Genomic DNA, 17,348 nt, shown 5'->3' on the forward strand with positions numbered 1-17,348 from the left:
CAAACCTGGTCACCTGGGTGGTAAATCCCAGGAATTTAGGCAAGGCAGTAAAATCCACAAGGCTTAAGGCTGGCCTGACTTTGTGGGGGAGGGAGTGGTGAGTAGTTATTTGTTTTCTTTTCATTCGTTTCATTTAAGTAACTTTTTCTGTCCTGGGAGTGTAAAATTACATAAAACTTTATAAGCTGGAAGGAACTTTAAACACTGGCATTAATTCTCTGCCTTCACCCCTGTTTCACAGATGAGACAACTGAGGCACGGGGAGAGGAGATAACTTGCCCGAGGTCTTACTCAGTGTTCCTGTGACCCAGGGTCTGTTCTGGGCACCAACGATGCAGTTGTGTGCAGGATGGAGTCCCTGCCTTTGTGGAGTTTACATTTCATTGGGGGAACCAGGCAGTTCATACATATAACAGGACAAAAGGTGGGGGTGGGTGCTGTGAAGACCAAAAGCCAGGAGAGGAGGACGGGGAGCAGTGGCAGGCTGTTTCAGGTGGAGGGGCGGGTAAGACAGAGTAACCCAGCCACCACCTGGATGGGAAGGTTGTTTCAGGCAAAGGACACTGCAAAGGCAGAGGTCCAGAGGTGTGATTATACGAGTTTTGAGGAATTCCAGCGTGCCTCAGAGGGAGTGGGTGGGAGAGCACGGTCATTCATTTATCCTGTTCATTCTCTGAGTGTTTAGTGAGTGCCTGTCGTGTGCTAGACATTGCTTTGGGTGTTTTCTGCTGCCTCCAGCCCCATGTGATTGCAGCTGCCCTGGGGAGGGCCTGAACCCATGGCTGGGGGAGTGTAACTGCTGCTAGATTCTGACTCTGACTCAGGGACACAGTCAGTGACGGGCATTCTGCTTACAGGTGGCCCTGTGTACATTTGCAGTCTATGTGACCATCGACGAGCACAACATCCTGGATGCCCAGAAAGCCTTTGTGTCCTTGGCTTTGTTCAACATCCTCCGTTTTCCCCTGAATATTCTCCCCATGGTCATCAGCAGCATCGTGCAGGTACAGGCGAGGCTGGGGGACTTCAAGGAGGGAGCAAAACAAAAGGGGGGCTTAACAATCCCCCTCGAGGCGGCTCCCTCTTGCATTACTCTTCCTGCTGTGCCCATGGGTGCGGTGAGGCCTGGACCGGTGGCTTTTATGCCTTTTGGTTGTTGCCCAAAGAAAGAAATACGTTTTACTTGTTGACGGGGAGCTCACACGTAGGTACATGGAACAAAAGTTTAATGCAACCAGGCTTTCCCATGCTCTGTAAGATTCTTTCCGAAATATTCTATTCCAATCTGCTCTGTTCTGCCCTGCCCTGTGCCCTATTCTATCTTTTCAAAAATGCAGCTCTTAACCCACTAAGTTGATTTTACCGACTACTCGTAGGCCTTGACCGAGACCCCCTAGAATTCCTAAAATTCATGCAGTGAACCTGTAGAGAAAGGAAACTGCTCCGCCACACTTTGCACCATTTGAACTTCTACCACTTCGCGCCAGCAGTGTTTTTCACACTCTTCTCCCTTTCGTCGCACACGCTCATGTTGAAAACCCCATTTTCAACCACACAGATGAATCAGCCTCAATATTTGGTTGTACAACTCTGGTTGTAGGCTTTATTTAAAAAACCAAACAAACAAGCAAGTAAAACCCCTTTTTATTGTGAAGTATTTCCAGTTTGCACCAAAGTAGAGACTAGTATAATGAACTTTGTGTACCCGTCACTCAGATTCAACATTGTGTCACACTTGCTGTATCTAATCCTTTTTCTATATTCCTCCCTCACTTGTCCTTCCCTCCCTTCATTTCTTTTTTCTTTGCTGAAAAACTTGAAGCAAATCCAAGACCTCTTGACCTTTTAAATACTTCAGCGTGCATTTCTTCTTACATAATTATAAGGCCATTTTCATGGCTAACAAAACAGTAATTTTTAAAAATCATATGCAGTCCATATTAAAATGTTCTGGATTATCTCATGGATGTCTTTACAGTTGGGCTGTTTGACTCAGAACCTGTGTTTTTAAATTTATTTTTATTGGGATATATTTGACACGTAGCGTTGTGTACGTTTAACGCGTGGATACATTGTAGTGTGGCCACCACTGCAGTGTCAGCCAATACCTCTGTCACGCCGTGTAATTTCCATTTCCCTTCCGTGATGGGAGCAGGTGAGACCTAGTCTCTTAGCAACTTTGAATTTATAATCCAGTCTTGTTGACTCGGAGCACTAACTATGCTGTGTACTCAATCTCCAGGACTTGCTTATCTCCTAGCTGCAAATTTGTGCCTTAAAGGGGACTGTTGCTTGTGGTTATTATGTTTCTTAAGTCCCTTTGCGTCTAGGACAGTCCTTTTTAATACTGGCTGTGGGTTTTTAAAGGAAAAGAAACAAGAACCAAAACCTGTCTTACTTTTTATTCTAAGGCATGCGCTGGTTGTAGTGGAGGAAACACAGAGCCTGCGGAAACGGGGGAGGACGTGGGCCCCTCTGCACCCAGGGGAAACCACTGCATGTTAGCCTTGGGTCTGTTTTGCAAAAATGCTTTTAAAAGTAACTGCACCCTGTAATTGCTTCCTGTGTAGGCGAGTGTCTCCCTCAAACGCCTCAGGATCTTTCTGTCCCATGAGGAGCTGGAGCCCGACAGCATTGAGCGACGGCCCATCAAAGACGGTGTGTGCCTTTGGTCCCCCTGTGCAGGGATGGCCGCCCTGCCACCAAGGCTGTCCTCTGTTTGACTCTTCCCAGCAGCTTGTCTGCAAGGCCGCAGGGAGCAGGATCTCTGCGGAGTGGGGTGGACTCTAGGGCCTTATCTTGCACCTCCCAGGAGGGTGACCTTGCACTTCTGCTTTCTTGCTTAGAGGCAGCCACTGGGTGCGGTCTCCCCCTGAAGGTCAGTTCCCAGGGGACCTGGACTTTGACTCCATTCTGGGCAGACACACAGACAGAAGTAGGGTGCTGGAGACTGACCAGCCTCTAACACCTGTTAGCGGTGTGTGCTGGGGCAGGTCACTTCACTGCTCTAAGCCTGAGTTTCCCCATCTGGAGAATGGGAATGAAGGTGCTTTTCTTTGGCAGCAGGTATATGGATTTTATTGGTAGTTTTCTTTATTTTGCAGCTTATTAATTTGTCCTTTCCCAGTCAACGCCCCTGACCAAGGATCCGATCCATGGCTGTATCTCCAGGCACTTAATGATCTATTTTAATAGCACTAACGGCTGCTTCCACTTTCATGTCAATGCCACTCGGCCACGGGTGTTTGTTCTAAGGACATTGATGTAACACCCACCTACCTACTGCTCCCTGAGGCACACAGAGAGGGGCTTTGGAAACTCTCATTTTATAGATCAGTAAACTGGCCTCAGTAACTTGCCCGAGATTGCACAGCTGATAAGAACCAGAGTTGGGATCCACACTGAGATTTACTGAGCACCTACTATGTGCCCAGCACTGTTCTAAGGACTCCGTGTATTGCCTTATTTACTGTTCATCACAGCCCTATGAGGTTAATCCCCATATCATCAGTCCTGTTTTGCAGATGAGGAGACTTAGACACAGAGAAGTGAAGTAACTTTCCCATAGCTCTCCAGCTAGGAAGTGACTGTAAAGGGACTTGAACCCACGCAGTCTGGTTCCAGAGCCTAATAAATACAGTCAGAGGAGTGAATGTGTGTACATATTGGTTATAATGTGTGAGCAGACACCTGGCGCCTAGTAGGCTTTCAGGTGTCTTCAGTGTTGTGTGAAACACCTAGCACAGTGCCTGCTAAACCTGCTAAGCCTGCTAAATGATGGTGCGCCCTAGTTCTCTAGTGTGAGTGAGAAGTGAGCTGTGGCATTTTCAACTCGGTCTCGGCACACTGATGTTCTGGTGGGTCATTCTTTGCTCTGGGGTGATTACAGGATGCTGAACAGTATCCCTGGCCTCTACCCACTAGATGCCAGTAGCCCACACCCCAATTTTGACAACCAAAAGTGTCTCTAGATATTATGTCCCTTGGGGAGCAGAGTCACCCTCACTTGAGAACCACTGCTTATTGGATGCTGGAATCTTCCTCCTGACTCACCTGGCCTGTGTTCATCCAGTCCCGCTGTCCTGAGGACCATTGTCTCCCTCCCCACCAAAGGATGCGGGAATAGTGCCATCTACCCAGGGTTCAATTTCCCTGCATAACACAGGGCCAAAACTTGGGGCAGGCAGTGGAGGTTTTGAGCTACTGAAGTTGTTCACAGCTCACTGTAAGAGTCAGGTTGGAAAGTCCCTGGGCCTCCTGGTCCCTGGAGACCTCAGCTCCCCGCTTCCTGCCCTGGTGACAGTCTCCAAGGCAGTTTGACTTTCTGAGATGTTTATCCACACCTCCGGGTGCCAGAGCCAGCCACCTTGGCAGCCCCCGGCCCAGTCTCATGGTTCACTAGCTTGTCAGACTCAAGTGGCTTTTCTTAAATTCCTTAAATAGCACTTTCCACTTTCTTCCTTGTTCTCTGTTTTCAGGAAGGGGGATGGAGGGAGTGGTGAGGGAGAAGGTGAAGTTAGGTTAACTTCCTCTTACCCCAAGTTTTTGATTCTTTGATGTGTGGGAGAATTTATTTCTTCATTTGATCACTGAAAAACATCCCTGTCTTATCTCTAGGTGGTTTTGAGATGGCTTGTAATAGAGTCAAAAAAAATTGTTTTTTTTTTTTAAGTGTGGGACAGGGAGTACAAGGACAGTGAGGGGCGGGAAGTCAGTGAGGACAGAGGTACGAGATCACATGGGCGCTTCTCACAGTGCAGGCTTTGTCTCAAACACCCCTCCCCTAGGCCGGGACACCCCACTTCCTGCTCCACAGCCTGCTTTTCCACGGTTGATTGTGGCTGGAGCTTTAGAAAGACCTGCTGTGATGTGAGCAGGGTGGATGAAGGCAGAGAAGGAGAGGGGATGCAGGGAGATGAGTTAGGAGGCAGCCCAGAAATCCAGGAGTTGGGGAGGGTCCTGCTTTGAACACAAAGGAAGGGGCTCTGGGGGTGTGGGGAGGGCCATTGACCTTGGCTTCTGCTTGGCCCTTCCGGCCAGAGCTGCCAGAACCTCCCCAAGACCGAATGAGGGAGGTCCCTGGAGCCCTGTGGAGTAACCCAGTGGGTCCCCGCTCCTCTGCGAGATGGGCATTGGATGGCGCAACCTCCTGCTTTTCAAGGTGGAGCCCTCTTGCGGTTTTCTTTTGCTTTCTGGGTCAGAGACCATTTCCAAAACTGCTAATTGTGTTCTTCTTTAGCAACTGAGACAGATGTAACCAGATAACGCCTATCGGAAGTGTCTAGTCTCTAGGGTTGAACTTTACTTGACTAGGGGAAAAAAAGTAGGCCTCCTGCTCACTCTCGGTTCCATGACTTTATCTATGTCTGATGTGTTACATCTGGTGCTTTTCAGGCGGGGGCTTGAACAGCATCACTGTGAAGAATGCCACCTTCACGTGGGCCAGGAATGACCCTCCCACACTGAATGGGTAAGCCAGGACATGTAGAGAAGCACAGGGCTCTGGTTAAATGTGAGTTTAAATTCTAGCCACACTGCAGCTTCATGACCTTGAATAAGTCAGTTTGCCTTTCTGAGCCTCAGTTACCCATCTGGGAAATAGATGCGTTCACACCTGCCTGGGCTTTGGTGAGAAGCAGATGAGAGTGTGCCCGGCACAGAGGGTTCCCTTTCATTATAGGTGATGTGAACCTTGCATAGATAACCTTTAGTAACAAAGGGAGACTTGTGGCATGCATAACTGAGAAGGGCCACTTTCAGGTACAGGGTGATCCAGGGACCCAGTGCCATAAGGATCCTCTCCATCTTGTCTTTGTTCTGCTTCCCTCTCAGATGGCCTCTCCCCTCATGATGGCAAATTGCCCCCATCAACCCCAGGTGTACCTCCTACTGCGTTGGGAGACCTGCCTGCCTCTGATTGGCCCAGTTTGGGTCATGTACCCTTCCTGAGCCAATTGCTGTTCCAGGAGAGACCTAGCACACTAATTGGCCAAGTTGGGTCCCAGGCGCTGATGCTGCTGGTGGTGGCAGGCAGGCTTGGGGCTGTGAAAGGAATTCTTGTCCACTGGGATTTGCTCTTAGGATGGACTTCTTCTCTGTCCTTTCCAGGGTTCCCCAGCTGCCTCACTCAGCCTTTCTCACCTACCTCCCACCTGGTACTTTTCCCACAAAGTGCTTGCTGTCCAGGGAATTGACCTTGTTCCCCAGACAACTTGTCAAGTGCTTCTTTCCTTCTGACTGGAGGTGTTGCTCAGTGGCTTCTAGGCCTCCTTAAGAGACTGCCAAAACACAGTGCCGGGGGTGCCTTTTTAAAGGCCAAATTTGTCCCCCATGCCCCTGAACAAGTTCCTTCTTCTTGGGTAGCCAAATTACTGCTGTATTTTACTGAGGGGAGAAGGCTGGGGGTGGAGGACAAACTGCCTAAGGAAAAGGATCTATATAACGTTTCCTTTGAAAATTGATGGTGGAATTGCATGTTCAGGAAGTTCCTCCTTATGTCTAACTCTACTACTGCCTGCTTCAATTTTAGCTTTTCTCTCTCATTCTACTTCACAACTAAATAATATCTGTGCCCTCATCCTTTCCTCTGTTCTTCCAGAATCAAAGGCTTTCCTGTTCCAGTCTCCCTCACCCATCTTGACTCCCCAAATCTTTCTCCATCCAAACTTACTTTCTTCTCAACCTCTAAAAATATTCCAGTCTCACCTGGATGATTGCAAGAGCTGCTTTACTGGGCCCTGTAATCCATTCCCCTCACTGTACAGGAACAAGAGAATAATCTATGACTATGTAGCAGGTTCCCAAGAATTAGGCAGTGAGTGACAGCAAAATCTAATACCATTTCCACTAATATGTTGAAAATCATAATAGCGGTTATAGAAGAGCACAGACAATGTAAGCAAACCCAACAGGGTCCTGGACTGGCCCGCCCTTCGCTGGTGGGTGGAGTCACAACTCTGACACGTGTTGTATGGCATCCAATCTTACTGGCAGAACGTCGGGCTTATTGTCTTGTGCTTTGCTTACCAGTATTTGTCAAAGGGCAATTTCATTAAAGACCCGTTTCTGAAACTCACATTCATCTGTATCAGGTCCCTTCAAACCCTTCAGTGGTCCTTCATGTCCTCCCAGGCCTGGCCACCACCCACCTTCGGGACTGGCCTGCCCTCCCTGCCCTGTCTTGTGTCATTGACATGTCCACCCCTGATTATACCTGTGATTCACAGTGTTGGCCTTTTCCTAAGCTGTTCCCAAGTTTCTGTGTCTGGTACACACTCTTCCTTCCGAGTTCATTTTGAGGGGTCCTCTCTCCCCCAGAGCCCCCGTGTTGTGCCCTGAAGCAAAGTTAATACCCCTCCATGCGGCTGATAGCTCAGGACTCTCCTGCTGTCTCCGGTTTCTCAGATGCATTGGCATAACTGGAGAGGGCCACTTTCAGGTACAGTGTGATCTGTACTTTCAGGTTCAGAAAGACTTCTGAGACTTCACTGAACTAAGCTCAGCAGCAGAAATGCAGGAGGAATTTTCAAATCTCAGAGGCTTGTGACAGCCCTGCCTTCTGCCTCTCTCTCCACTCGGGGTAAACCCAGCTCCAGGGGTGCTGGTACACCAGCCCCGTCAGCCTCATTCAGGTAAGAGCATGACTGAGACATGGTGTGTTGTGTCTTTTCAGCATCACCTTCTCCATTCCAGAAGGTTCCTTGGTGGCTGTGGTGGGCCAGGTGGGCTGTGGAAAGTCATCTCTGCTCTCAGCGCTCTTGGCCGAGATGGACAAGCTGGAGGGGCACGTGGCTATCAAGGTAGGAGGACAGCTGGGTGAGTGGGGGGTGGGAGGGAGGCTGAGGGTTTGAGAGGAAGGTCAAGTGCAACGCTGTGTTTTATCGTGTTCCCTGAGCATGAACAAGAGCAGCAAGGCCTCTCTCTCCCCTCCTTTTTCTCTCTCATTCTTTCCACTCTTCTCTGTGCCATCCTAGAAGAGTGTCACTTATTTCCTGCTGTATCCCAGCACTTAGAATAGCGCCTGGCATGTAGTGCGCACTCAGTAAATACTTAGTAATGTTTCCTGGCCTGCTCACTGTCTCTCATTCCCTCCCCACCTCTGTCCCTCTGTGTATCTCGTGGTCTCTCTATCCATGAGTCCTTCTGGCTTGTTCTCTCTATGGATCTCTCTGCATATCTCTTTTTGTAAAAGTAACAAAACTTAAATTTTTGATTTATGTCATCGGAACATGATGTTAGAGAATTCTTTTTAAGGGAACTGTTTAAATTCTGAGTGTTCATTGAATTCTTAATATGGGACTAAAACAGACCGTGGTTTTATTGCTTTTAAATACACAAAGTACTTTGAACTAAGCTGGTATATTCTTCAAGAGAGAGCCTGAGAGGCTGCTTTAGTGAACAAATGAGTCCTCTAGAAATCAAGAGCCCTGTTTTGCGTTCAACCCACGAAGGCCTTTTCCTGATGCAGGAATACTTCCCTCGAAATTTCGTTGACCTCAGCGTTACCAGGAGTGGGCTCTGTAGCAAACTCATCCGGCAGGATGTTTTGGGAATAAAGACTCCCCAGCTCAGACAAGCTTGGGAAATACTGCATAGTCTGATTCTCTGTCTCTTGGAGACTTAGAATAAACATTAATAAAGGCTCTGAGAAGTCCTGCAAGGGGGGCGGATCCTATTTAACTCGGGCTAAGCCAGCATGACCCACCACACATGTGTGTGGATGTGCCTGCACCTCGTCGTTGTCTCTGCAGCAGCTGTGCACGTCCCCAGATTTACTGTCTCTGGGACTCTGCTTCTGGGGATGCGGGTTTGTGCCATTGTCTTTATTTCAGTGCAAAATCTTTTCTTTGTTGATTAGACAATGACCCTCTGCCTAATATGCATTAGAAGAATGTATACGTTACCATAGTTGGGTCCAAACTGATAACATCTAACTGATGTTTTAGGAAACGTTCTGTCATTGCTTTCAAGTACGTGTTACCAAGTCAGATCAGTGGGCGACGTGAGCTAGGTTAATGGAAGAAAATGACAAACCATGGCAGAACCCACACTGCGTTCTGTTGACCCTGCATTTCCCCAGCCTCAGCATTGTTGACATTTTGGGCTGGATAATTCCCTGTTGGGGGCTGTCCTTTGTGCTGTAGGATGGTGAGCAGCATCCCTGGCCTCTACCCACTAGATCCCAGCAGCAGCCTCCAGTTGTGACAACGTAAAGTGTCTCTAGACATTGTCAGATGGCCCCTGGAGAGCACAGTGACCCCTCATTGAGAACCACTGTTTTAAAGGAAAAAAGTCTTTACATACAAAAGTGATGGATCTGGAATTTGAGGGTGCGCTGAGTATTTGGTTTGACGAGGTTACGGGCTTATTTGTGACTTGTTATTTTGCCCTGGTAAGGGAGTGCCAGCCCTTTTCTCATGGTCTTCTTGATACCATACATTATATGGAAATAAAGGCACAACAGCTTTTGAAGTGGACAATTTTGATACAGATGTCTCTGCTTAAATTTCATCAAGGAAACTTTTTTAAGAAATGCTTTCCTGATGTTCCTAACTAAGTCTTTCTTTTTAAGGGACTGTTTAAAGGTCTCATATTTTTTTCTCTTAGCATTTAATTTTTTACAATCATGTCAGGAATTTCCCATTTTGGGGAGTCAGGAGTTTTGTTCAGTAATGGAGGCATTCAGTGAATATTTACTAAAGACATAACTATAATCTCCCCGGTGAGGGTTTCAACTCTTGAAGTCCTGATACTGAGCAGTGTGGGCTCTGATCTCATCTCTGGCACCCGTTGTCCTTTGGGACTCAGTTTCTCTCTTGTTGAGACAGTGGGTAGGATGAGAGTCACTTGTGAAGTCAGGCCTTTCTGGCACATGGGTGAGCTGGCTGCTGTCTTGTTAACCAAGTCTGTGTCTCTTTCCCTTGCTTTCGTCTCCGCTTGCTCTCTAGGGCTCAGTGGCCTACGTCCCCCAGCAGGCCTGGATTCAGAATCATTCTCTCCGGGAAAACATCCTTTTTGGACGTCAGCTGCAGGAACGGTATTATAAGGCTGTGATAGAAGCCTGTGCCCTTCTCCCAGATCTGGAAATCCTGCCCAGCGGGGACCGGACAGAGATCGGTGAGAAGGTCAGTATGGCTTCAGTATGGCCCTTGTGACAGTCAGCTATTGCTGTGTAACAATCACAAAAATAGATCTCAGTGGCTTATCACACTCATTCTCTTATTTGTGGGTATGTGAGTGGACTGTGATTGGCTGACCCAGACGGGGCTCCGCTGGGTAACTCTGCTCCATAACAGCAATAATGACATCATTACCACATCCTCTGGTGCCTTCCATCAGACTCCGAGATCAGGAGCCTTTCCTGTAGCCACCCTTATTTAGTGGCACCAGCTACCCTTTGCTAAACACCCTCTATTTCCTGGGTCTTCGCTCAGCCGCTTCCTGGACCCTCAGGTTTTCTCTTCCACCTGTTTTGCAGGTGAGGCTAAATCCTGTCCTGTGACTTGAACCCACATCCGTGCAGGTGTAATCTTATGCCTTTGCTGCTGCATAGGAGGAGGAGGAGGGTGCCTCCCTGCAGGGTCTCCAGCCTGGGTCTGGTGCATCCCAAGCAGGTTGCCCTCTCTGCATGTCTTGAGGTTTCCCAGCAAACCCACCTTCTGCCATGTGTCTCCCCAGGGTGTGAACCTGTCTGGGGGCCAGAAGCAGCGCGTGAGCCTGGCCCGGGCCGTGTACTGCAACTCTGACATCTACCTCTTTGATGACCCCCTGTCGGCGGTGGATGCCCACGTGGGAAAACACATATTTGAAAATGTGATTGGCCCCAAGGGGATGCTGAAGAACAAGGTACTGGGGGAAGGGGCAGGGCTTGAGGTCTGGCCCTTTCGTGCATTGGTTAAGTCGGAATGTGTGAGTCCTGCACTTCCCAGGCTGTTCTTTTTTTTTAAGTTGGAGTTCAGAACACTTTTCTAATGCTTCCCTTGGAAGCCTTCCCAGGATGGCCTTCATGCTCTTGTCATTAAGGGGGGGAAGTCCTTGGCACTAACTTGAAGTCAGCGCCTCCACTTGGCCAAAAAAGGCCCTTCATCCTGATTTAAAAATGGGGGTGGCTTTTTAGAAGGAAGTCCCTCCTCAAGGTCCCCTGTGACAGCACGCAGCTCTCCCTTCCTTCCCAAAATGACCATGGGCCGAGGGACAGAAGTTGGGAGCAGGAAAATTGCCACAATACCTTGACCCGACAGGAAAAATTTCCTGTCCTCTTTTATTATTTTATTTTATCTTTTAGAGGAATTACAGGTGGGAGTACTGGTTCTTTCTTTTCCTTTTCACTGATTAAAAAAATAACACATGTCCATGGGGAAAATATAGCAGATTCAGAAAAACACGAAAAGAAAAACAAAAGCAATTATGTATCTTCTCACTGATTAGAGATTTTTGTATTTCAGGGTTTTTTTTGTTTTTTTGTTTTTTGTTTTTTGCTGAGTATATAAGCTTTTTTGATAAGGTTATCATGTCATGCATATGTATAGTGGGCATCGTGCCGCTGGGCCTGTTGTAAGCATTCTCTACACACCACAAGCAATTCTGTAGAGGCATAATTTTTCACTATGAAAAAACATTGTTATCAAAGACACACATGCCCATGGTAACAAAGACAAAGACTGGGAAGAGTCTGTGTGAAGTAAAAACAAACAGGCCCTCCCCTGCCCTGCACCCAGCTCTTCTCTCGAGGGCCAGGGCCAGCAGTCTGGCCTGCTCTCTTAGCACAGCCCTCAAGCTAAGGATGGTCTTTACATTTTTAAGTGGTCAGAAAACATCTGAAGAAAAATAATAATTTTGTGACGTATGAAAACGGTGTCAATTTGAATATCAGTGTCCATAGATGAAGCTTCACGGGAACACCGCCGGCCCCTGCGTTTGTGTGTCTGTGGGCCACTGCCGTCAGAGCTGGCCGCTGCCACCGTGACAGGCGGGCCCGTGATGCTGACAGTATTTACCATCTGGCCCTTTAAGGAAAAGTTTGTCAACTCATGTGAATAGTTTGATGAGTGTCTTCCTGGACTTGCAGATCATTGATAAAAGATAGACACATGTACAAATTTTAAGCTTTTTTTGGGGGGAGGCATGGGAATGGGTGGTTATTTAAAAAATGAAGCCATTATGTGCAAATTATTTTGCATCAGAGTCATTTTTTTTATTTGTCCACACATGCCTGGTTCCCTTTCTCCCTTTTATCCTTCAGCTTTTTATTCAAAAATACCCCTTCCCATCACCCTTGTTAAAATCGCAACACGGCCCCCACCCTCGGTGCCCCACCCCGCTTTGTGCTGCATGTCGCCGTCCAGCACACATGCCCGGAGTTACGTATGCCTGGCGTTTCTCCCCCCGCCCTGGAAGCAGGCACAGGGCTCTGCTTCCCTGTTACCGCTGCCCCCACCCCAGGTCCTGGCACCCGTGTCGCATGAAAACACCCGCAGGTTATGCCGGGCGTGCATCCGCCTGCAGATGGGAGCTCTGCTGTCCAGGCACAGGGCAGTTCCCTCTCATATGTGTGTGCTGACCTGCCTGGTCTCTACATTTCCCACAGACTCGGCTCCTGGTCACCCATGGCATCAGCTACCTGCCTCAGGTGGATGTCATCATCGTCATGAGTGGCGGCAAGATCTCTGAGATGGGCTCCTACCAGGAGCTGCTGGCCCAGGACGGGGCCTTTGCCGAGTTCCTGCGCACATACTCCAGCGCGGAACAGGAGCAGACGGAGCAGGACGAAGGTAGGGATGGTGGCCGGTGCCTCCAGTGTGCGTGGTGCCTTGCAGGGGCTAGGCTAGGCTCCCTCTGGGACCACCTGGAAGGACCATTTTCACCCTTTCAGGCTAAATTGGAAAGGGGTCCCAGTGCTCTACAGCCTGGTCAACAGACCTGGGCACAAGTCCTAATACTTTTCTGTGGTGTGGCTTTGGGCCTCCTGAGCTGCAGGGTCCTTGTGACAAAAATAGGGACAGTGATAATTATAGTCCTCTTGGCTCCCAAGAGGCTGTGAGAAGCCAGTGACATGTGGCTTAACCCAGATGTGGGGGTCATAAGGCAAGGTGGTTGAACATGAAGGCTTGGAGTTGGCAGGACCTGGGTTCAAATCCCAGCCTCAGCTCTTACCAGCTGTGTGACCTCAAACCCCTTCTTAGCCTCAGTTTCCTCACTGACAAAGCAATATAGCAACAAAACCAGCCTTCTAGCATTTGATGTAGATTTAATGTGCTATATTATGTGAAGCCTCTGGCATGGTGCCTGGCACAGAGGGTTCAGTCAATGACAGCTGATGTCACTACTCCCCTCGGAAGAGTTGCTTCTCTTTTACCTCCATGCCCTTGGCACCTGCCAGGTCAGGGTGAGCCTGCCCACTCCCCAGCTGCTGCACCCTGTCTCCCCTTTCAGGCCAGGACTCTGAGATCAGGGACCTCTCGGAGGTGCTTTTTGAATTCTAGGCTGGGACTTCACCCTGTCTTTGTTTGGAGCAGATAGGGCAAGACTTCTAAGAATCCTGTTCTCTCTTATCATTTGGTTAGAAGTCAAGGGATTGGTTTGCAGCCTTTCCAGGTTGCCCTGTGTTTCGTTGGTCAGACTGGTATCTCAGACAGCCCTCTGCACACCTCTTCTCTGAGCTGCGACCTGTGTTAACACGGAGAGGTCATCTGATGCCTTTTCGGCTTTGGTTTCAGCTGTTGCTAAAAAGAGTGGAACTACACAGAGGTCAACTGTCCTACCCTGATCTCCCTCCTCCAGGAGCTAATTACAGACTTCTTGAGCCTCTGTGGCATGTTTGTTATATACTTGGTCTCCAAACAGGTCTCAGACAGACTGTCTTCAAGGGCAGGACCATAGGGCTGCCACGTTGCCCAGCTCCCCTGGGCAAGGTTGTCGCCGGCGTGTCTGTGATCTGAAGGCACACAGCTGAGACACAGTGCCTGCTGGAGCCCCCGTTCTCCACAGGAGTCGTCTTGCCAAACCCTCCTAACAACTCATGAGGGAGGTGGAATCATCACTCCCAGGCCACTGTGAGGAGACTGAGGCTTAAAGAAACTAGTCCCTTCTACGCCCGGAGCAGGCGATGCCCTGTCTATGTGAAAGGGGCTGATCACTAAGAAGGCTACTTACTATTCACTGATTAGTCATGTAACAGATGCTTATTGAGCACCTACCTGTGTTAAGTACTCCCATTATTTTCCTAGGGCTGCCGTAACAAAGCACCACAAACTGAGTGGCTTAAACAGCAGAAATGTGTTGTCTCACAGTTCTGGAGGCTGGAAATCTGAGGTCAAGGTGTCTGCGGGGTTGGTTCCTCCCAAGGCTGTGAGGGAATAACTGTTCCATGTTTCTATCCAGCTTTTGGTGCTTTGCCGGAAATCTCCAGCATCCCTTGGCTTGTCGAAGCATCTCCCCAGTTTGCCTTCATCTTCACATGGCATTCTCCCTGTGTGTCTGTCTCTAAATCTACCCTGTTTTATAAGGACCCCATTTATATAGGATTAGGGCCCACCCTAATGACCTCATCTTTTTTTTTTTTTTTTTAAGATTTTTTTTTAAGCTGTGGGGGACAGCTTCAAAAAGAATTCTGGGGATTTTTAATTTAAAAAATTTTTTGAAGATTTTATTTATTTTTAGAGGGAGGGGAAGGGAGGGAGAAAGAGAGGGAAAGAAACTTCATTGTGTGATTGTCTCTCATGCGCCCCCCACTCAGGACCCGGCCTGCAACCCAGGCATGTGCCCTGACTGGGAATTGAACTGGCAACCCTTTGGTTTGCAGGCCAGCACTCAATCCACTGAGCCACACCAGCTGGGCCTAATGACCTCATCTTAACTAGTGACATCTGCAAAGGCCTTTTCTCCAAATATGGTCATATTCTGAGGTCCTGCGGGTTAGGACTTCAACATATGGATCTGGGTGTGGGTGGGGATATAATTCAGCCCCTAACAGCACTGTTCTAGGTTTTGGAGAGACAGAAGTGAACAACATATAGACAAATTCCTATCTTCATGGAGCTTACTATCCACTGGGAGAGAAAGGCAACAAACAAATCAACAAGTACAGGTGGTTTCATACAGCATCAAGGGCTATGAATTTTAAAAGTGCCGGATAATGTGCTGGGGCGTGACAGGGTGCTCAGAGAAGCCCTCTGAGGACGTGGCCTTGGCGTGCAAAGGAGCCAGCAAGGAGAAAATGTGAGGAGCAGTGTTCTGACTCGGGGAACAGCAAGTGCCAAGGCCTCAGGCATGAGCTCAGTTTGTTTAAGGAACAAAAAGAAGGCCGCTGTGTCCAGCCTGTGGTAGGCACAGGATGGGGGTGGAGATGAGGCTGGCCGGGGGGCCACCCACCCAAGCCTTCTGGGTGAGGAGTTTAGATGTTGGTCTAAATGCAGTGGAAAGCCGCTGAGTGTCAGAGAGAGGAAGCGACTTGTCTGAGGACACTCGACGGCTGCAAGTGGGGCTGGCTCTCAGGTCTGGTCTCTAGGTTCCCAGTCCTCTGCTCCTTGAGTGGTCTGCAGGCCTGCCTGGGGTGGGAGCGAATTCCTCTGACTTAGAGTGTGCTGTGGGGGTCCTAGTGGTTTTTAGTGTGTGTCTTATTGTGATATAATTCAGATACCATGTAATTCACCCAGTGAAAGTATACAATCCAGTAATTTTTAGTATATTCAGAGTTATGCAACCATTACCCACAGTCAATTTCAGAACATTTTCATCAGCCTTCTGGGATACCTCATATTCATTAGCAGTCACTCTCCATTTTCCCCCAGCCCCTCAAATCCTAGGCAGCCGCCAGTCTACTTGGTGTCTCTATAGATTTGTCCATTCTGAACATGTAAGTGGGATTCTGTCACATGGTATTTTGTGACTGGTTTTCTTCACTTAGCATGATGTTTTCAAGGTTTATCTATGTGGTAACATGTGTCAGTATCTCATTTCTTTGGATTATTTAGTAATATGCCATTGTGTGAGCATACCTCATTTAATTTATCTTTGTCAGCTGATGGACATTTTTGAGTTGGTCTCATTTTTTCACTATTATAAATAGTGCCGCTATGCACCCTAGTTTTAAAAATGTTTTCTTTTGCCAGCATGAGATAGCTGGCCCTCCCTTCAGCTTTTAAACTCCCTAGTTGGAATCAGTTTCTAGATGTTCATGCTCTCGTGGTTAGAAAGTTCTGCCTCAGGTCTGGCCTGTTTCCTCTTGCTGCGAGGTCTTCTTCCTCTGAACCCAAGTCAAGCCGAGGTCACAGAGTGGGTGGTGGCTACTCTGAGATCACTGTATTTCACCGACCTGCTCGGTGAGCTACAGTGAGGCGAAAATGACCCTGAATGCTTTCCAAATCAACGTGTGTGATTTACTGAGTCTTTTTCCCCCCCAGAGTGAGGTCCCTGTCTGCGTCCTGTCCAGGTAAGCAGGGGACGTCCTTGGACTCTGCTGACCACAGATGGTTTTCCGCCCTCCCTTCCTTTCCAGCTGCAGGCGTGTCCAAAGCAGTTTATGCAGAACATGGAGCACTGCCCATTTCTTTTTTCTCTTTCCCTTTTTTTGGTGCATGTCAGCACTTAATTTGGTGACGAAAATACCGTCCACCACCCTAGCAGCACCGTGGAGTCATTTCCCCAATTCAGCTCCTCAGCGTCCCGCTCGACAGGACACAGCAGTCCTCAGCCCTGTGTCAGAAACCAGACCGGGCGGCCCCTCCCTTCCTACCTCCCCGGCAATAAGGCTCAGCGTCAGGGGTAGTCTTGCTTAGCCAGTACCAAGTGCCAAAGACCTTGGATTTGCTTGAACCACATTCTTGGCACTTCCTAAAGGGAAACTTTATTTTCCTTGTTGACTTAATCAGATTTTTTTTAGAACACCCAGGCTGATGGGGGAGTGTTTGGTTTGGGGGGTTCTTTCTCAGCGGGGCAGGGAAGGGGGAGATGTAACAGGAACCAGGCTCGGAGTGGGGAGATGTCCCTCGCCATGGACATTCATTACACTGATTTCTAGGAAAGGGGTTTTTTTTGGTTTCAAAAAGAGATTTACATATTGGCTCAAAACCTTTGTACCTGGAAAGTGAAGAAAATTTTTTATTTACTTTGGTTTCTTTATTAGGAACCTAAAACCTAGAGCAGTGGTTTTCACTAGGGAATATTTGTGCCTTTCAGGGGACCTTGGCAACATCTGCAGACCAGATTGGTTGTCACAACTGGGATTGGGAGGTGGGTACTACAGCATCTAGTGGGTGGAGACCAGAGATGCTGTTAAACACCCTACAACACACAGCACGCCCCCTCCGCCCGCCAACAGCAGAGCACCATTCGGCCCGCAGGATGGTGAG

The 17,348-nt window shown here is 48.5% G+C and overlaps 1 protein-coding gene across 2 annotated transcripts in view; it reads left to right on the top strand.

Moving 5' to 3' along the window:
* ABCC1 (ATP binding cassette subfamily C member 1 (ABCC1 blood group)) overlaps positions 1-17,348 on the top strand; it is a 137,290-nt gene that overhangs the window by 90,620 nt on the left and 29,322 nt on the right. For both annotated transcript variants that reach the window (XM_053929491.1, XM_053929494.1), the window contains exons 13-19: positions 858-1,004; positions 2,571-2,658; positions 5,395-5,470; positions 7,673-7,799; positions 9,948-10,124; positions 10,678-10,845; positions 12,587-12,770. In XM_053929491.1, coding sequence (XP_053785466.1) covers positions 858-1,004; positions 2,571-2,658; positions 5,395-5,470; positions 7,673-7,799; positions 9,948-10,124; positions 10,678-10,845; positions 12,587-12,770 — 967 coding nt within the window. The remainder of the gene's footprint in view (positions 1-857; positions 1,005-2,570; positions 2,659-5,394; positions 5,471-7,672; positions 7,800-9,947; positions 10,125-10,677; positions 10,846-12,586; positions 12,771-17,348) is intronic.

Source organism: Desmodus rotundus, chromosome 1 (genome assembly GCF_022682495.2).
Source record: "Desmodus rotundus isolate HL8 chromosome 1, HLdesRot8A.1, whole genome shotgun sequence".
Classification (NCBI taxonomy): domain Eukaryota; kingdom Metazoa; phylum Chordata; class Mammalia; order Chiroptera; family Phyllostomidae; genus Desmodus; species Desmodus rotundus.